The sequence below is a fragment of the Conger conger genome, chromosome 6 (assembly GCF_963514075.1).
Source record: "Conger conger chromosome 6, fConCon1.1, whole genome shotgun sequence".
NCBI classification, from domain to species: Eukaryota; Metazoa; Chordata; class Actinopteri; order Anguilliformes; family Congridae; genus Conger; species Conger conger.
The window spans coordinates 34,070,406-34,092,414 of record NC_083765.1 but is presented as its reverse complement, the minus strand read 5'-3'; the positions used below and the strand labels follow the sequence as shown (position 1 = coordinate 34,092,414).

The window sequence follows — 22,009 nt, the reverse complement described above, 5'->3', positions numbered from 1 at the left end:
GTTCACAAAATGTTCCTGTATATGGACTTTTCACTTCTTGCCATGTTCCGAAGAATGTGAACATTCTGGCACTGTCTTCTTTTCTAAATTAATAATCAGTATAATTACAGCAAAAACTTCTAGTTGTTTAATGCATTTCAGCGAAACATAATCATGCTATCTGATCTAAGATACCATTAATTTTCCTGCCACTTTAGACAGCCAATATTATGGCAGAATCATCTACCAATGCAGTTTAATCATATTGTTCAGTCCAAACATGTGTTTTTCTGTGTAATCAAAATTAATCTTGAAGAAAATGCTCATGTAATGAGTCACTGAATTTATTTTTGAAAAAAATATTTGTAATCTCAATTGGATCCTTTTCCACACCAAATCTCTAAAGACACTGTGCCTGAAACACTTAAAAACGACAGCAGTCAGATTCTGCTACAAGGGAGTTTTAGAGTGGCGGCTCAGGACAGGGGTAAAAATAGCTGGGCGCTTTCACAAGTCTTCCTTTCAGTCTCACTCCATCACTGCTTTGTCTTTTGCTTTGCCAGGTATCTGTGGCCCTCTGAGCATTCTGCGCAGCCTCCATCTTTAACACTATGCAGTACCTACGGCTCTCCTTCATCTATCCTAAATATTGAGGTGATACATTTATCTCAATATATACATTTTTTTGTTTTCAAGTCAATAGCTGTACCCTCACCAAAAAGGCTTCTGTTCAAACACATTGCTTTGTACAGTATGTTTTTTGTGTTCATTATCTTGTCTTCTACTTAAAAATAGCAGTCACCATATGATATCACTGATGGACACGTTTTGGATTTGACTTTCTTTTTTTAGCTTTTGGACTTGATTTCCAATAAGGATCCCTGAAACGATATTCAAATTAAGCACCAACTTACAGGAAGCAATTTTAACACAGTAAAATTTGCATACAATAATTGGATGCAATGTAATCACATGCAATTTTACTGTCACACAATACAGTTGGTGGGTGATTCAAATGCAATTTAAACAGCAAGGAATTAAAGCAATAGGCACAATTGAGACACCACATCATCATTTCTATTACAGTTTGAAACTATTCTCTGACGTTTTCCCTCTCATTTCTGAGATAACTCAATTTTCACATTTTCCTTTTTTTTTGTGGAAAATCCCACACTCACTCCCCAGGGTTATGCAAGGACTTTTCTAAAGCCAGATGTTTTCTTTCTGAGGATTTGATTTCTGCAGTTCTGGACGCAGTGGGGGTTGAGAATATTTGTTAAGCCTTGAGCACACATACATGGTGTTTCTTATTTAAATAAATACACATTACACAATACTTTCAGGCAATTAGCAAATGCTCTAAGCCAGAGCGATTCAGGTAAAGTATCTTGCTATGGGAATCAAACCTGCCACCTCTGCATTACAAACCCAATTCACTATTTGGTATGTTACACAGTCTTGCTGTGGAGTAACAGCAAAGAAAACTCCTGTGAACTATGCTTTATTTGTGAGGATTCTGTTGCCTTTTGAATAAAATAATAGATAGGTTGATTGATCATGACATTTGAATCAGGATCATTAGGTGGTGGGTTGAAAGAGCAAGGGCTTGGAATTTATCCAGGACACCGGGGAACGCCCTACTCTTTTTGAAGTGTCATGGAATCTTTAATGACCACAGTGAGTCAGGACCTCAACATCTCATCCGAAAGAGGGATACAAAACAACATGATATTTACTTTCTTTTATAGGCACTTATGTGCAGTGATGCAAATGATGGAGTGATACTGTCGACATGCGAGCACAACAAACTGCAGTCCATCAGGGACCACTGTAATGTCCAGGCATATCAGCAGAGGCAATATTTATATACGTATGTATGGTGCATGTGCTTGCCTGCCTGCACGTATGTATGTATGTATGGATATATACAGTAAGTACATACATACATAGTACATACGTAAACACAACCACACAAATATAAACCATTATTGGAAGTAGATATACGGTACAGTAACATGTACATTTTAACAGTCTGTATTCACTAATTAAACTGCACAGGTGAGATCACAGCAGCAAAGATATGCGTAATCTTTTTTTTAAAAAAGCATTATGCTGAAGGGTTATACTAGTAGAATTTTTTGTGTGTTTGCATTTCATTAAGAAAAAATAAAATAACACAATATAGAAATAGAGAATGTAAATAGCATGTACGTTCTTTAATGTTTTTAGGTTTATAAAATGTAATTTATAATTATATTTCATCATAGTACTTTACTTATGTTTGACATTAATACAACCTCTATTTTCAGACGTGGTGTGCTATGCGTGAATAGACTGTCCATCAGGTGAGAAGTAGTGGTTAATAAATATGTATTTATACACAACAAAATACAGTACATATAAATTTAAATTTGACACTGTCAATACACTGCCATACTCATAAAATATGTTGTTTTTTTCTAATATTGTAGGTGGCTAATTCATTTATACATACAGCACAAGCCATTAAATATCTTAGTGGCAGCTCTTATATAAAACCACTTACAGTATATATAAATATATGTGTGTGTGCATATATACCATACATATAGCATACACACGCACACATATATACAGTGAAAGCAGTCCCTTTAAAGGGGTCATTTTAAAATATTTACTAAAAGGATGTGTGTTGTCTTGCATATTTACCATCAAGTAAATGCTACCAATAAGTGCTGTAGAGCCCCTGAACGGAGGCCCGCTTGAAAAGAACATTCACAGTTCAGACACTTCTGGTCACATGGTGCCTTCGGCCATTTTCCTGGACAGAAACCACACTTTCATCGGCTCCTTTCTGCCCTTCATGGCCACTGGCCCCCGGTATTCCAGGAGGAACTGTGGGTCTGCATTTTCAGCCGACTGCAAACACCTGCAAAGCAAAAAATGCTCATTTTATTGACATTTATGTGCCATTTCAAAACTGCTATTTACTACTTGTGTGTGCAAATGAACTACAGTTTCCTTAAAATGTCCGGTTATCATTTCACTACATGCTTAAGACAGAAGTTTGAGTCTGAAATTTTCCTGAACCAAAGTGTCAAATACCCTTCAGGTAAATACTCTCCTCACCTGTATGTGTACTCAGACACATTAATCTTTCCCTTCTCTCCTGTGGTTTCCGTCCGACTCGTCAGGTTGACTGTGTTCCCAAACAGGCAGTAGCGAGGCATCCTCTGACCTATGACCCCTGTCACGACCTCTCCAGTGTGGATTCCAATGGTTATCTAGGAAAGATGTTTTTTTATATATCAGATTACAACATTCCATCTTCTTGGTGCCATACTTCATAAATTTGGTTTGGAACTCTAATTCAACTTCATGCTCAGAAAAACAATGTACAACAATATTGGGTAAAAGTATGTAATTACTTCAGTGATGTCTCGACAGTTTGTTTTTGCTTTCCATAAATTTATGCACAAGGTACCGAAAATATAATAATAATAATAATAATAATAATCATCATCATCATCATGTTATTTAGCTGATGTTTTTATCCAAAGCAACTTGCAGCTGATTAGACTAAGCAGGCAATCCCCCCAAGATCAATGCAGGGGTGACAAAACATGTCTGAAACTCCAATTACCACACTGAATGCTGTACAATGCAGCTGGGCATTAGCTTTAATGTTCTGTTTGTCATTCAGTCACCCAGTTTGACTGGTCATTGACCCCATGAGCTCAAAGTGCACACGACAAAGAGTATAATGTATAATGAACAACTTGTGCAATAAAAGTCCCTTGCAATTAATATGAGAATTTGCTTATCAATTGTGAGGGACTGAAATATTTCAGTTTCACAGTCATTTTAGTGAACCTTTAAAGTGGATAAAATGTTGGATAAAAGGGCTGTATTTCTCAAGTAAAATCTCTGAAAATGTTAAGTGCTATAGCTACCGTGTGCCCACAAGACTTGCCCTGTCCTCCAGCACAATGTCAATCACAATGTCAATGGTAAAAGTACAGCATACTGTGGTCCAGGAACATATCTTTCTTCATCCTTTTATCCAAGCACTGCAGCACAGAGAAGTCTCTGAACTTTTTAAGCAAAAAAAGGCAAAGCAGAAATTGATTTTCAGTGCATGAATAAGCACTTTTCAGAGTCATGGGAAGAGGTTCATTCAAGCTGGAATTTTCCATTACAAATCCAGGAAAATAAATTATCAAGCACCTCCATACCTTTCACTGACTAGGGCCACATTAAATAAATGTAATAGTTTTAAAATTAAACAAACCATTAGAATATACAAAATACCCTGAGTAGCACCAAAGTACTTGGTCAAACAAAAGGAGCACAATTCCAATTCAAAATGTTTCATTTATTTAAAGTTAAATAACTTTAATATTAATTATAATATGTATATGAAGAATTTACATAATAACTGTGATGAAAATCTATATTTCAAAAAGGACCGGGTGTGGGTGTGTGGTCTGAATTCCAGTAAAGAATGAACAGGCATTAAATGAACCAGTATGTTCTTCCAATAGATTAAATAAAATGACACTTCTCTCCTGTTTCAAAATGAGAGCTCAGGGAAATTCTGCAGAATTAAATGATATCAAATTCCATTTCTAATAAACCAAGCATGTTATTTTCTTTGGTAAAGCACATGTTATTTCAGGGTCCCTTCGACAAAACTAAGCCAGTCAACACACACTGGATTAAAAAAAGGATTCATCTACCCTGAAAGAAGTGGGTTACGCAGTCCTGCAACAGATTAACATGTCCTCTACAGCCAATAAGAATTACTGACATTGCTTTTATGTATCCAGACATTTGTGTGACACCAAGTGAATGGTAGAAAAGTGACAGTCCTCTTTTTAAAAATAATTATTCTTCAGAATTCAATATACATCATCTTATGTAACTTAATGTGCATGTATTCACTCAATCAATAGGGGCTGAAATCATTGTTATCTCATTGCCTTCTCAAGAATATTATTCAGCCCCAGTCATTTCACAGTTGTGCTATTAATGAATATAATTAGATATTGTCATTGAGAAAATAATTGTGTGTGTGTGTGTGTGTGTGTGTGTGAGAGAGTGATAGAAAGGGAGAGAGGGCAAGAGCAAGATACAAAAAAGACAGTATACAGTATGTGTTTGCGTGAGAAAGAGAGAGCGTGAGAGAGATAGAGAGAGCATGAGAGAGACAGAGAAAGCATGAGAGAGACAGAGACAAAGAGAGAGAGAGAGAGAGAGAGAGAGAGAGAGAGAGAGAGTTAATGGAGGATGTATTTTTTAATGCTGGACAGTAAGATGATTTGAAGTTGCTACCACCGCCAAGCTGAGCTCCAGTGCTGGCCATACCATCTGCCTAATAAACAGGCCTTCATTACACAGACACCATTTTCCAAAGCTTTGTCTCTAGCAGTCACTGACACAATAACAACTCCATCCTTCGCTTTAAACAAAAGCTTTAAAGCAGCCTATCCTCACAAGCAGGGATTCTGCATCTATTTTCAGCCAATTAAAAGGTGATGAATCATTTCTGTTATTCTCATACATAGCTCTGGTTTATGATGGCATATTAAAATGGCTGGATTAAAAAGACCTGTTGGATGGCAAACATTTTTACATTAAGAAATACACAGTAATACCATGAACAACTCCAATAAACCAAGTAATACCAAGCCGGACTCCTGTACATTTTAAAGTATGTTGCACAAATGTTTCGGATGTTGGCCTATTGAAGTCAGAAAGTAAAAACAGGCTAAGCAGTTTGAGACTACTACAAATAATGTTATGTAATTACCAGGAAAGCATGAGTTGGCACACAATAAAATGTTCAGTTCTAAATCTGCTATAACAGAGTACGCCTGATCCCCACTGAACTCATAAACCATTTCCACTGCACAGTTTACTATGTAGCTTTATATATTCCTTTTTAAAGTGCCAGTGTTGTAGATAGATAAAGATGTGCAAGTATGTGTTTTATGTTTCACCTCAGCAGAATGTGCAGTCTGTCATTTGTTATTTCCTGTTAGCAGGAAGCTGTCAATCAGTCATCGGAAGAAAATAAATCACTGCAGGAATCTTACCACGGATAATGCAATATCCTGATCAAATCAGCAAGTGTGCAGATTGGAATTTGATTGTTGGTTTACTGTCAGGAGCGGTCCGGTCAAAATGTAACACCTATTACAATGGATGTCCAGTTGTAAAAATGGTCAATAAGTGGTTTCATTCATGTACTGGTTTCACATTCATCTAGTATGTGGCATTTCAGAGTGAGATCGTCTTCTTACAGTATACAGGATCTGCAATGTTGGCTTGAAAACCTAGGTCAATGACATCATCACTTCCACACCTGTACTGGCTCCTCGTCCACCTTCACTTGGCCTGCGATCTCCATCATGTCTAGAGCCAGATGGCCAATAGACTGGGCGTGGTGGGTGCAGGGCTCCGGAAGGCCACTGACTGTCATGTACTTGTCTCCAACTGTCTCCACCTGCCAGAGGCCAAGAGCATAGGAGGGTAAGGGTACTTTTCGACTTTGAATCTAACACTGTGGCCTGGCTTCAATCAGCTTTTGTCCTTTACTAAATGCAAGAGTGACTTTCCTGTGTGTAAACAGTTTAGCGAGTTGATTTAGGTGATCTGTGAACCCTTGCATTTAAGTCAAACTTAAGGACAGATTTTGATTGATTCCAGGCCGTTCGCTGCTACCTGCTGCTTTCTGTGGCTCACAGGTTCCTAACACCAGGCCTATAGAAGAAGCCCTGCATACACAAGCTTAGGTTCCTAACACCAGGCCTATAGAAGAAGCCCTGCATACACAAGCTTAGGTTCCTAACACCAGGCCTATAGAAGAAGCCCTGCATACGCAAGCTTAGGTTCCTAACACCAGGCCTATAGAAGAAGCCCTGCATACACAAGCCTAGGTTCCTAACACCAGGCCTATAGAAGAAGCCCTGCATACACAAGCCTAGGTTCCTAACACCAGGCCTATGGAAGAAGCCCTGCATACACAAGCTTAGGTTCCTAACACCAGGCCTATAGAAGAAGCCCTGCATACGCAAGCTTAGGTTCCTAACACCAGGCCTATAGAAGAAGCCCTGCATACACAAGCTTAGGTTCCTAACACCAGGCCTATAGAAGAAGCCCTGCATACGCAAGCCTAGGTTCCTAACACCAGGCCTATAGAAGAAGCCCTGCATACACAAGCTTAGATTCCTAACACCAGGCCTATAGAAGAAGCCCTGCATACGCAAGCTTTTTCCCAACCTTGATTGCAAGTATAAAGAGTATAAGGCCAAGCATTGGTAACATGTCATACATGCATTCATAACAAGTCAAACATGAGTATTAATCTGTTTTAGCACAAGTATGGAGCATAAATCCATGTTTTCAAAAACTTTAAGACATACATTTTTGAACAGGGGTTCCATAGATATCATTTTTTTGATTTGGCTCTGACATGATGGCGGGGGTCTTTGGGTATTGTATGGCTGCCAGATACTGGCTCACCTGTATTTACTGATGATGTAACTGCTGATAGCAGCAGCAGAATTAATTCTGTAGTGTACAGATTGAACTTGCGCTTCATATGCTGAAAACTGAGAAACTGCACTTTAAGCGCATATGCATTGTTTGATTACAAATCTAAAATTGCGGCGTACAGAGCCAAAATGAATACAAATATATCTTTGTCCCAAACATGATGGAGCATTGTAATTATACACTTTAAATAGAAGATACCCTTAGACATTATAAGGTCAGTATAATACTAGCATTTCAAAAATAAATGGCCCCTTTGAACCTCTTTGTAAAATCAGCTAAAAAATGACTGCTTTGATTTCTCTGGAGAAAATCCCTGATAAGTCAGGAAGTGCATGAAATAAACGGTCCAGTGGGAATACAGAAACATTTTCCTTGCTGGACCTTTCAGAGCACTAGTGCACAAGGATGATAAATTAAGTCTGCTTTATTTAGATAGGGATCGGCAGCATGAGCTATACAACTCCTGCCCTGGAAAGCAGCTGTGACTCAGAGACAACCAAAACCGAACTATGTTCAGCAGAGCCTAGAAGCCAACCCAACCCTAATTCTGGAGGACTGAAATGCCTGGAATCAACCCAATCCCAGTTCTGGAGGACTGAAGTGCCTGGAAGTCAACCCAACCCCGGTTCTGGAGGGCTACAGTATCTGCTGGGATACTCAACCCTGTTCCTAAGAGCTGGACTACTTATCTGCAGGCGGTTGTCCAGCACTCAACAATCGGAGTCAGCCGATTCATTATGATTGTGATTGGCGAACCCTTGTCTAACAAGCAGGAAGAGCTGAAAAATCCTCCCTTGTTACAGTACTCCTACACCCCCATGTAAGGTGCTCCTTTTCACACCTTTCTTCAAGGAAGAAATAGCTTCCAAATTATCACAACTTTCCATCTAATTGAGTGACAGTGTTGTCACGCTGTCAAGTAGCGATGTTAAAATGTACCATAAAGCATTTTCAGATTTCAGATGCTAACATCTTAGATAATCTGAAAAACCATTCTCTTCTGATGGCTAGCTGAAGAAGCAGTTCACTCAGGGTCTCCTGCCCTGAGTTGCTGGGCTGTCTCAAACAACAAAGTCATTTCAGAAAGAGAAAGAGCTGTGGACCACCCACTTGTTGCAGACATAAGATAAATTTTACTTCTGCCTTGATGCTTTGTTGAAATTCATGGGATTTAGTGAGGCGTGTCTGACTGCTTAAAAGTGCATTTCTGTTTGAAAGCCTGCTGTGTAAATCTTGCTGTATAACCACAGTAAAACATCAACAGTGTGGAGAGCTCTCCCTGGTTATCTGCGCTGAAATAAACGAGCTACAGCGAAAGTTATGAACGTGAAAGAACGATTCGCCTCTGGATCTTAAAGCCGTGCATCTTAAAAGCATACACACCGCACCACCCACATCCAGGGATACCTTTCGGCTTGAAAACAGCAGGGGCTCCACCAATCACAAAGTACATAGGAAAGAACCAATAGAACAATGCCGACAGTGATCAAGTGGACAGTTTCAGGTTATATGTTGCGTATCCCTGAGCGAATTACCAGGCAGTACACAGAAAGCATCTACCAACCAGCATTGTTCTATTGTTTGCAACTAATGTACTCCATGATTGTATGTCAAGCACCTGTTTGTAACCGATGTATTCCATCATTATGCAGTATGTCGTGCTCCTCAACATATAGTACAATGTGATATCATAACTATCTTATGTTTCATGTTTCATTTCTACCCCAGCCACCCTACCCAGGGATTTTTATTGGTCCGGGGAGAGAGGTGAAAACATAGAACACAGGTGCCCCCTCTCACCTTGTAAACATATGGGTTCCTGCGAGTGTCAGTCAGGATGTCGAACCTGGTGTACACGTCGTTGAGCAGATTGACGATCTTTATGGCACCCTCGGCAGAGGCGTGCTTGCTGCAAAAGGCGTTGAAGCCAACGATTCCGCTGAAGAGGATCGTCACGTTGTCGTAGCGCTTGGCCGGGACTGGACGCTTGTGCCGCAGCTCATTAGCAACGGACGGTGGAAGAACTGAGTACAGCAACCTAAATTAGGATGAGGGGGGGCAAAGGGCATATGTCAGTTCTCAGTGCTACAGACCAATTTCACTTCCACTGATAACATTTTTTTAAATAAAAGTATCTAACATAACACTGGTACTGTCAACTGTGATGTGTTGTTCAGTGATACATTTAAACTGTACACTGCACTTTTCTGTAAATATGTTGTGATGTATGTAGCTTACAGGCTTAAAGGCTATCCTCTATGCTGACTGACAGATATTCAGAGGCACAGACAGAGCAGTCTTTCAGGAGCCGATGTGAAACAGGCTCAGCGTGGCCCTGCCTTTAGAGATTCAAGCCTCAAATGCAGAAGGTGCTGTTGTCATGGCAACAGACTTGGAAGTATGACTTTATGCCAAATATGAAATGCTCTAAATAATGTATCAGCAGTACAGGATGGAGAGAGTTTGGAAATACCCAGTTTAATATCAGCATCAATTAGTATGCGACAGAATGAACAACAAACATGTAAGACAAACACAGATTTTCTATGCAGTGTGTGCACTGCATGTTTTACAGTGTGATGATTATTTAAAGTATCTTTCAAAGGTTAAATTGCAGTGTATATCTGATCTAAATATGTAGTATGCATCATACTATTTTGACTATTTATATTTTAAGTTTATATACAGCAAATATCAGTATGTTCTGTAATTAGCCACTAGCCTCAGCATCATAGTAATTAGACAAGACACAAAACCTGCTTTAGAATCCTAGATGGTATGCATGCAAGTTACTAAAGTGGGCTCAAATATAACTTTTTTTTGCATATGTTGCAGTGAACATATTTTCAAAAATATTATTTATTTTATTTTTGTCCCTTGTGCAGATTTCATAATAGTAAAGTATGTGGTTCTTGAGATTAAGATGAGGGACCCATGTCCCCCACAGAGGACAGGAATATATGGCCCGGTCTCACAAGGATAATCGTAGTTGTTTTCTTTTATTCTTTATGAAATTCATAATTTTGACAGCACAGGATCTAATATGCTAACCAGCCTGTAGTTCCCCTTTAAAATTGGGATTACACTACCTTTTAAGAGGTTGCCACAGATCCTTAGAAAAGGTTTATATATACAGTATAATGCAGTATAGTTTATGGATACAGCTGTCCTGTACTCAAGGATAAATGGCATGTGTGCCAGCTGACTAAGCCTTTTTCATTTTTCTGGTATCTTACATTCCTTATCTCAATATCGAGCCCTGGGTATTGGATGTTCTTGTACCATATTTGTAAGCTCTTCCCTTGTGAAAAATTTTATTTTTCTACTGAGCACTCAGTCACAACAAAGACTGATGGCCGCATATAAAAAAAGTTTGCATCACTTCCTAACCCTGCTTCAACCAATGTCAAAAGGTTTTTAGATGTTTGCAAACTTCATCGTTGTAATGTTCTCTCTGCATCTGCAATGTCTAAATGTATGAATGCAGAAATTTGCGGCAGAAAAACAGGATTTTTATGCCACATAGTAAATAGACCTGCAGATTGGATATGGAGAGCTCCTCCATTTCCACTTTGGAACCGTCACAGTGCTGGTCGATTTAAAACGGTGACCATTGCAACACAGCATCAGGAAGAGAATACAAAAATCACCTGTTTCTTCATAAATGTAAATTATGAGGTCACGTGACCATGAAATGTACAATATTTCGGTAAAACAGACTATTCTGCAGTGGGAGGGTCTTTTTGCAACAGAACAAGTAATTTCTGCCAGCCTACGCACCTGCCTACACAATATTTCATAAGGCACATCGAGTTTATACATTTCAAGCACACTGAAGAATACCTGCTCTGGGCCCAGGCTCCTCCACCAAGGCAAACCTATTTAACTGGAGAGCCACACTGTAATTACACAGCTGGCTTCATGCACTGCTTGAACCCTGCCAAGACCAGCGGGAAGAAGGGCTTGCAAAATCCAGCACGTGCAAGATTTATGAGTGGGACATGTGTGTGTGAGAGATGGCCTTGAAACCTGAGGTCTATGATTTCACTCGTCAAAAAAGTGTCTTTCCTTTCCAGCAAACTGTTGACTGCATTGGCCATGACATGAATAAGAACATGCTGAAATCGGGCAGGTCCAACCGGGTCATCATACCAAGAAGAAAGTAATTATGTCTTTCTGGGGACTGAACCAGACGCTCCAGAGAGTGAGGGACGCACCTGTCTGTCTTCTTCTTCTCGTCCTCCAGGGCCCGTAGCGTGTGCTGCAGCCGGTCGGTGAGGATCTCCAGCTCCTGCGTCAGCTTGTACTCCTCGCGAAACTGCTCCCCCAGCAGCACCAGGTCCCGCGTGGCGTCGTGCAGCGGGATGTCACTCAGGTACAGCCCTCGCCGAGTGAGGTCGTCCAGGTTCATCACACTGCCGCACACACACACGCACGCACACACACACACACGCACGCACGCACGCGCGCACGCACACGCACACGTACGCGCATTCACACACACACAAGCACACACGCTCACACACATCCACGCATACACGCATGCATACACACACGCACGCACGCAAGCACGCACGCACGCATGCACACACACACACGCACGCACACACACATGCACGCACACACACACGTACGCGCATGCACACACACACAAGCACACACACGCTCACACACATCCACGCATACACGCATGCATACACACGCATGCAAGCACGCACGCACACACACGCACACACACACACGCACGCACACACACATGCACGCACACACACACGTACGCGCATGCACACACACACAAGCACACACACGCTCACACACATCCACGCATACACACATGCATACACACGCACGCACACACTCACGCATACACAAACACAAACACGCAGGCACACACACACGTGCACACATACACACACACACACACACACACACAGAGGTCAGATATGACCCAGCAATCATACAGTTTGTGGTCCACTAGTGTCCTACTGTGTGCACAGCTGTCAGTCTGCCATTGCTTTACAAATGGGCAGACTAACAGTTACAGACATTTGACAGTCCAGGCCAAACCTTTGAGATGAGGATCAGCTGTTAAAAGAAGGTAAAATAGGTGAATGGCTTTCTATCAGGAAACCATCCATTAACTATCAGAGAGAAAGTGATATGATAAGCGCTTGCTTTCTGGGGAACTACTGGTTTTCAGTGCGAAATGCAGAACAGCAAAGACAACAAAAATGATCTTCAATTTCATTAATTTTTTTGTGTGGTGGTAGGCAATGATGAGGAATAGAAATTCGGAAAATTTGAGGTTTGTATGCTGTTTCCTTTTTGTTCTAGTGCCTTCTACAATTTTGCCTTCAGCCTAGTTGCATCTGATTTTTAAAGGGCCATAATTCTACAAGCCAACTGCCAAATCATTAGATAGTTGGTATCTTGGGAGTATTTAGCGTGTAGAATTCACATCAGGAGTAAAAAAATCAATAATCTCTTTTCATTTTGAATATTTGGCCTGAATTAGTTTTTCAAAAGAAGCCGTTTTCGAGGAGTCATATCTTGAAATATAAACACATCTTTGTTGTCCATTTTTTGAGTCTCATGAGAAACCTTTCTCCTATAAAACATTCAAATACATGAGGTGATTAAAAATGAAGATACAGCTCATTTTGATTCCACTGAAACAGGGTGTCAGAAATGTGCCACCATGCACAACAACGATATGTTGAAGATTGATTCAAAATCACCCTTCCTGAAAAAAATATGTCATGGTGTCTTGACAGGTTGGGTTTGTGACAGCTCCAAAAACCGTAACCTCATACATTTGCATATGCTGTACCATAGAGAAAATCCAAAATAGCAAAATAACTGACATGCTTTCATCAATGAAATACAAAAAAACTATTCCTGATTCTGATACGTTTCTAAACCTCATGAACATAAAGTGACTATGTTATGAATAATATGAATTACTGGTATACATTTTGTGTTGTGTGCTGAATATGCAAGAAATGAATTGCATGTTTCTGCTTTATATTCTAACTGTTGCTTCATCAAGCTGATGCCTCCCACTACTCAGCATTAAATGTGGCACAAAAATGAAGCACAAAAAATGAAGCAGTGTACGAAGCTCACATCTTCAGGAGGTCTATTCCGCATCATTGCCTACCACCACTCCAGAAATAAATGGAATCGGATGGATGCTGCGCTGCACTTGATTTGAGTTGACACGGAATGGCCCATGTGTGACACGAGATACTGCACGTCTTCAACCCGAGGAGGACCGCAGCTTTGCTATACTGAGCCTGCCATACTAAGCTGAGGTGGGATGCAATTACATTATGTTCAGACTTGTGGCAGCTGGCCATTCACCCAGGGCAGCACCATTTACCCAGTGTTTTTCATTCTTGTACCAGCTGATCCTCATCTCCAGTGCCGCACCTCAGCTGCCTGCCAGCAGACTGCTTTAGCGCCAATTTGCGAACCGACAGCTGTGCTGACGAAGGGCCGCTTGCGGGCAGCATGGAGGGGGTGTGGGGGGGTTGTGTGCAGTGCATGGGCTGCCCGGGGCTGCAGGTGAAGGCAGGCAGACCTGGGGGAGCAGAGAAACAGGACGTTCTCAGCCTCGGGCAGGTAGATCATCTGACCCTTCAGCCTCAGACAGCTGATCTCAGCCCCCGTCAGTTCGTCCTCGCTCTCCAGCGTTTCCACGTTCAGAAGGCCCTCCTACACACACAGCCAGCCAAGCCAACACAACAACAAGGTCAGGGTACTGCACATCTACTGTGAACAACAAACAAGCTTAGAGGACCACCAGAGACAAGCATTACAATCAGAGGGGTTAACTGGCTTTATTTTCCAAAAAACACCTTAGCCACAAATCTCTCTGTCCAACGCGCTTCTAATTGTTTCACTAATAATTTAAATATGAAGAAGTGGGCATTGCAACAAGTCATATTATATATTAACCACTATTTTGCATTTAAATATGAGTAATTATTGTATTCTTTGCAAAAATAGTTGGACGATGATAATAATAATATTAATAATAATGGGAGGGGTAATGTAATAATGTGTAATACCACATCATAGGGAGTCGTATCGACAGTAAAAGGTCGTATCTACGGCAACACAAGAGGACAAGGTTTTGGTGTTTACTTTTTTCCATTACCTTGCTCCGAAGCACAAAGACAGTGTTGATGTGAGAGAGGATTCCATGGAAGCTAAAATCGATGTGGGGGCGCACCAGAGAGAACACTGAGGGCAGGCTGCAGGCCCCAGGCTGAAGCTGAAATGGACAAGGGGCAGCCATCAATTAACCACACAATACCTTTCCTTCGCAAAGATCAATACCTTAAAATTGGACTTCCTGTGCTGGAGGTTTCGGATTAGTTTTCACGTTAGCTTTGTGTTCCTGTGAATCAGTTAAGGTGAGTCATGTATTAAAAGGAGTCTTGACTTTCAGTCCAGCAACAGTTTCTTCCTTGGGTGGATTACAATTGCACTGTATGTGCGCACATGCACACGCACACAGACACACACACACAGGCACACATATACACACTCACACATTCACAGACACACATGTACACACTCACACATTCACAGACACAAGTGCACACAAGCACACACAGACACACACACATGCACACATGTACACACACACACACACACACACACACACTCACAGGCACACATGTACGCACACACACTCACAGACACACATGTACACACACACTCACAGACACACATGTACACACACACACAGACACACATGTACACACACACACTCACAGACACGCACAGACGCACGGGCCTCACCTGGGGCAGTACACGGAAGATGGCGTTCCCGCACTGCGTGAGCACCAGGTCACGGTCGAACATGAGGTGAAAGGGGAAGGCCTTGCAGAAGGTGTAAGGGCTGATCCTGGTCTCCTGGGTCCCATTCTCCTCGAACCCGTCCAGGTCCTCATAAAAAGCCTCCTCCTCCGAGTCCTTCTCCTCGATGAGAAACTTGATGTGATCACACTCTTCGCTCTTCGGCTGAATGACCTGGCACAGTGAGAATCCAGCACAGACGCATGAGAAAACCCCAGGAGCCATCGGGTTAACTGTTACACAACAGCGCTGTCCATTCCATTACACTTTTACAAGGTCACAGTGCTCCACTTGGCCAGGGTAAAGAAAGGCGCGCAATAAACAAAATGAACTACAGACTGTTTTTATAGTATGGGAGGACTATGCACCTTGTATGTACAGTATACACAGTCCAAAGGTATTATGTGTGTGCATGCGTGTGTGTGTGTACCGCATTCATACAATGGTTTGCACTGCAAAACACTTTGAAAAAGGGCACTTAGTTATGTAGAGATATAGAAATACTGTATGCTATATTTCTTTCCTCAGATAGTCAGGTTTCAATCCTAAAATAAAACCTTCCCACTCAAACTTGGTTTTAAAAAGGTATGCTGGTAATTATTTTGTGGCATGACACCCTCCAACGTTACATGCTGTGGTTTGTTAACATGGAATCAGGATTGGTGAGCACCAAGAGATGCTGGACGAGAGACAGAAACTGGGAGCTGAGAAAAACAGACATGCTCTCCAGTGAGCCAATGAGCAGGGGCCTTTCAGCTCTGACGTCAAACTGCTGTTGCTCTTCTCACAGTCTCCATGGCAACGCTGGATAACATGTGGATAAATCACGTGTCACATTGGGAAAGTCAGTCCTGGCCTTTCATGTCATGCTTACTCAGAGAAACACATCACATTTCAAAGAGAAAAGACACTTTTGGAGAGAGGCAGCTTCAAAAACAACATGAGGAATATATACTAAAAATAGTGCAAAGCCTTGGGATACTACACGACTTGGCTTTTAAACATACCAAAATTTAGCCAAAACATTTTTCAGTCCTCTTTTCTTATTTCTGCAGTGTTCAGTCTATAAAGCCTCCTCCTTTTTCAGAATTATTCTGTTGATCATTACATTATAAATAAATAAATAATAAGAAATAAAAAATAAACACACAATTGTTATTTAAAAAGCTAACTATATGACCGAGATGAAAATAGAGGAGACCATACTGGATGTATGGGTGGGTGAGAGCATGGAAATGTTGGAGAGGAATTACATTTTACTGCATACAGCTCTGGCCATTCTGTAGTACGGATGAGTGCATTTGAGACATGGTCATAGACTGGCACTGCTTTGTGCTAAAAATAACATTAGCAAGTCATCTTTGCACAGAGAGGCACTGTCTGAGGTAGTATAGACATCAGAATGGGCAGAGGCGCCAGAGCAAACATGGTCGTACAGCGATGTACATATACAGCATGTGTACAGCACCAGGACACAGAATTGGGTAGGTGATTATAGTAGGGTAGAAACACGACACCACCCCACCCCACCCCACCCCACCCCATAAAAAAATATTTCACAGATCCTGTAAAACACAGGAATACATGCATTTGTCTCTGAGTGGACCAAACAGCAATAACCATCTCATTAGGGAATAACAAGTTAAAATAGCTCTTAGCATCAATATTGTCAACCTTTTTGTCTAGCAGGAGTGCAATACTCATGAAAGCTGCTATATTACAATTTTTTCTACGACAAAATAGAAATAAGAATATATGAACCACAGCCAACATATATTTCTCACAAATGCAGAAGCTGACCCATAAAGAGACCCATAAATGAACCCTATTGCAGGTGGCACCTGGGCATGACGTACATTATAAAAAGCAAGCTAAATGAGCCACACCTTCATTTCTATCTCGGTGCCATGGATCTGCTGTGCCACGGTTTTGATGATTCCAATCACGATGTCCTGCAGGCCCTCTCGCTCGGAGTAGTAGTGCAGGATGAGGTTGTTCCCCTTTTCTGCGTCTGTGCACCTGAAGGAGGGCGCTCGCATGCCGGGGTAAATGGTGCCCAGGTGGTCATGCAGAGCATCCAGGTTCTACAAAGAAAAAAGGCCAAAAAAATGTCCCAATGTTAATTCTGCTCATCAAAATCTCCTGAACTCAGCTCGGCGAGTTGCATAAACTGCATATACTTGCAAACATTGGATATATTAAAGGCACAATAAACTATTCAAAACCAAAAAAAATAAAATGAAATACTCAGCCAAAAATCTGAAAAGACAACAAAAGTCTATAAGGGTTCATTTGTGTTTCTTATGTGAAGATACTTTCCAAAAATTTTCGCTAATTTTATGAGAAGTTGTCCAGGTGGTCATCTCGGTTCTAATTTGGCAAGGAGTCGAAACTAAAATATCTGTTCATTAAATGTCCTTCAGTATATAAACAAATAAATAAATAGATAGATTTTTAAAAAATTCTGCTTCCTTTGTGAAATGTGCTTTGCACTCATGTTCCCAAATTCTTTGACACATTAATATTGTCATAAAATGTGTGATAAATTACCTAATTAATTTCACAAAAGAAGGGATAAATCACTGATGAATACTTAACACCTCCCCCCCTTCACCTATGTGAAAAATATTTAATGAGATGTTACTGACAGAAATGTAAAAGTGATTTAAGGGCGTGACCAGTAAAAAGACACATACTTGCAGGAACTCTCGAACATTGGATCCGAGCACCCGCAGGATCGTATCATAGCCAGATTCCTGGCAGAACTCAAAGAACATCTTCCCAAACATCTGCAGGATGTCACCTGCATCGATTTCTGTCGACCAAATCATAAACAAATGTTCAGTCTGAAAAACCACCTTCAAATATTGAGCATGCCATACACACTAAAAATCACCATCAAATGTATTTCATCACACACCAATGGGCAATATTATTCCATGCAAACACTAGGAGCCGCTATCTCAACAAACAAATATCCAGCTTATACTGTACAACAGTGGCCACAGGGTCTGTTGGATATTTGCTTTCACAAATGAACATCAACAATCAGACCCAATGAAGTGCTCAGTGCACAAACTCTTCCAGGACCAGGGTTGGATGTGCACAAGAGACATACTTTGACAAAACGATGCATTTATGTCTTTGATTATTTATTAAACACCATTAAATTGGTCCTTACTTAGCACTTTACTGGCGGCTGCAACAAGGTCATATGTTTTAGCATCCTCGTATATGATCCTGACAAGGAACTGGCCCTCCACGTCCAGCTGAGCCTCCTTCCTGGAAACAAAATGGTCTTCTAATCATTTTCACTCACTTCAGCCTGTCCCTTCATAGGTTTCTATACATGAATACAGCTTCCCTGTGCTCTTTTTAATGCTAATGGGGCATTATACTTTAAGTCAGTAGGCTAATGTAATGACTGCAAAATGTCACAGCAAACTGTAAATGCCGGTGAGAAGATTTATTAGGACACTTAAGTTTACAGAAGTTTATGAAAATCAAATGCTATTACATCGGCGGCAACAACAACGTGGAAATACCTCCGTGGTTCCAGATTTACCTAGTTAGTTCCAAGTAAAGAAATAATAAAAATAGGCTTCTGCATTAGAAATGATAATGTGTGCACATCAATGTGAATGATAACAATCTAAAAAGAGCAGCAGAAAAATAAAAGCTTAATCTTTCCAGCTAAGGAACATCTTGGTGGCCAGTATGACATTTGATCTATCTGACCCAATGACTGGTTTGAACTACAAAAACAATATTGATTTTCTGGCCTGGCTAGCAACAGCATTCCTCCAGCAGGGGGATAGCACCTGAGTAAATGAAACCAGCTAAAAGTAAACACATAGTATTCATTTTTCAATTGCACATACCCCCTGCCAGGAACCAGGGACACTACAACTAAAAGAGAGAATGAGCCATAATGGCATTAATCATGCGGGTTACATCAGCCGAGATAACATTTAACCACGAGGTGACACTGCACAGACTATTCAAAACATGTTTATGTAAAAAAGTACTTGTGACTGGTCTTAAAAGCGCTAGGTGAAGTCAAGTCTGGGACACAGAAAAGATGTAAAAGAAGTCAAATAAACTTGACTCTTTCCGAATGTGCACTTTACGAGATAGGGCTTGTTTAAACAACTCTGAAACACAATGGCCGTCGTCTTGAATTTTGTAGCAACACTGCACTCTCAGAATCTCTCTCTCTCTCTGCAGGACATTTTTTGAGAATCAAGAGAGTCAAAGCAGGGGTGTTTACAGTAGCTCTGACTCAGCTATACCTCAAAGAGGCCTGGAATATAGGCATGTTTACATACTGTACGCTCCAGTTCCAGCTCTGCTTAACTACGGCCAGGATTACTTCATCATTATATCACCCTGGACGTCTCTACAGTATTGTGATTTGGAATTTGGATTTTTTTCTTAATAATTCTTAATTTGTGCATGCCTCCTATATACAGTGCGGTTATGAAAGGTTGCTGTACCATTGGTTTCTGTACTTCCTTCATTTTCAGTCTACAATGTGGGTCAACTGTAAAAAAAACTTAATAACTTCAAAGCCCTATCTGCAATGCTTAATTCATGCAAACCACCATCTTTGGTCAGCTTTGAGCCACAATCCATTGCACCTAAATATCCAAATGTGGGCAGCGAGAAAATAAGTTTGTACCAAATAGTTTTTCTATCAATAATACTGTTAATGTTATTTTGTTGATGTTTCTTCTTTTTTTTTCAACTGTACACTGAACTGTGAAATATTAAGTCATACTATGCTAATTATATTCAGATAAAGGAATGCCATGTGATATAAAGTGTTTAATGTGTCAGTCGTGGCAGTGAGTATACTCCATGAATGATCTTACATGATGCATCATATATATATTATTTGTATTATTATTTTTATTTTTTTCTAAAGAGTAGGACCGTGTAGCATTTTTATTTTGTTTTATTGTAACCTATGGAGAAGTTTATCATGAAGGTGGAATCTCAGCTGTAATTAAGAAATGTATTTGCCACAAATATGACTAATGTCCTATTGAAATATTAAGTAATGAACAACCAATCTGCAAGTAGCGCTTACTGTACAGTACGTAGTGACTTTATACAGGGTTTTAAAACTCACTTGATGTCTTCCCAGACTTCAGGCCCATAATTTCTGAGTACCAGAAGTTCCAAGGCGTGATTGACAAAACCATACTGCAAAATCAATGTGAGAAAAGTAGAATAAATATATAATAATACATTTGGGACCGAAATCATTTATATGACCGTGAGAGAAGGGGGTGATGGAGAGATGCAATCGCATCCAACCTACTAGCCTATATAGCCTACACATAAACATAGACTAATGTATCATTACACAGAAGACGCAGCTCAGACACAGTATTGATTAAAAGCAATGTGTTTACTGATGTTAATCGGATAATATGAGTAATAACAGTAGAATACCTACGGCGAGATGATTTTCAGATCAAGCGATTCGCTAATAATTTACCATTGTGGGATTGGCTGGCAGAACAAACACTGGTACGCGTTTGATACTAAAATTGCTAATGAGCTCTGCTGCGAAATGCAATACAAGGATATTACATACCATGTTTAAAACGAATTATTCTTCTGGATTCCCTTTAGCCGCAAGACGCCACAGCTTGTCCCTTCTAGGAGGGGTACCACTACCCGTGCAAATATTTCTGTAATGATTGGCGTCCGCCGCCTACAATGGAAGACCGTAGCACTGGTTCGGTAACCAATGAAAGAAAGGAGGAGGAGCTTGCTACGCAAGATAACGCTGTAAACAGTTTGCTCAATGTCGGCCTCTTTTGCTCTCATGGTAAGGAATTGTGTGCGTCAGGAAAGTACGATAAATTAATACTATTTTGGCAACAATTCATTTCAGAGCACAAACTATGTCGATCAACGTATAACCTGATAGACCAAATGCCTGCTATCCCAGTCTGACTTGAAGAATTTTATTTCATTCTACTTGCTTTTGCAGTAGTGTTTATATTCAATGTTGATTGATGGTAATTAAACAACTGGTTGAAAAATATGATGTAGGCTTCGAAATATTTGCACCTCGCATTACACCATATTAGAAGGAAAACTGCCTTCGCGATTATCAACTTCCTCTTGTAAAGCGTAGTAAAGTTGTCAAATTTATTGCAGTTGAAAGAGGGAAGAAAAATGTTTGTGCTATGGTCACGTGCCTCAGAGGGAACACAGCTCAGATCAGCTACAGGTGACAGTGTTCTTGTGTTTGATTTATTTCTGATTTTCTTTTGGAAATATAAAGAGCAGCCACAGTGTTCTATTGTTACAGTTAACACAGGAAGTGTGGCTGAACTACTACATACATGCCTAGTGCTTTTACAGTCAGGTCCAGAATTATTGGCACCCGTGATAAATAAGGGCAGAAAATATTGTAAGCTAAAAAAAAATAATAGTTATTGATATACACTTTCTTTTTCAACATGTGCAAAGTAGTGTGCATTAATGCATTGAATCAACCAAAGTAAAAAGTTTCCATTGAAAAAATATTTCACAATTAACTCCCCAGGTAAAGATGGCAGTCATGAGTCTTTTCTTGTAAAAGGGTAGAGGACACATTTGG

General features: G+C 40.4%; 1 protein-coding gene across 1 annotated transcript; it reads right to left on the bottom strand.

The window, feature by feature from the left end:
- Positions 1-2,176: 2,176 nt before the first annotated feature.
- On the bottom strand, positions 2,177-21,109 carry gucy1b1 (guanylate cyclase 1 soluble subunit beta 1). Its single transcript, XM_061245354.1, has 13 exons — positions 20,993-21,109; positions 20,522-20,595; positions 18,569-18,669; positions 18,084-18,202; positions 17,274-17,471; positions 15,331-15,561; positions 14,681-14,797; positions 14,102-14,235; positions 11,736-11,933; positions 9,319-9,556; positions 6,326-6,466; positions 3,088-3,242; positions 2,177-2,887 (listed from the first exon to the last, which is right to left on the bottom strand). Exons 1-13 carry the CDS (start codon positions 20,993-20,995, stop codon positions 2,755-2,757), a joined length of 1,842 nt encoding a protein of 613 aa, XP_061101338.1. The 5' UTR covers positions 20,996-21,109; the 3' UTR covers positions 2,177-2,754.
- Positions 21,110-22,009: the final 900 nt, after the last annotated feature.

What these genes read in the sequence shown, in the direction of transcription:
- gucy1b1 (XM_061245354.1), bottom strand. An exon ending in GAAGTCTGGGAAGACATCAA is followed by an intron (nt 18,670 to 20,521) that starts GTGAGTTTTAAA and finishes TTTTGTTTCCAG; the next exon opens with GAAGGAGGCTCAGCTGGACG. An exon ending in GAGAAGAAGAAGACAGACAG is followed by an intron (nt 9,557 to 11,735) that starts GTGCGTCCCTCA and finishes ATCCTAATTTAG; the next exon opens with GTTGCTGTACTCAGTTCTTC.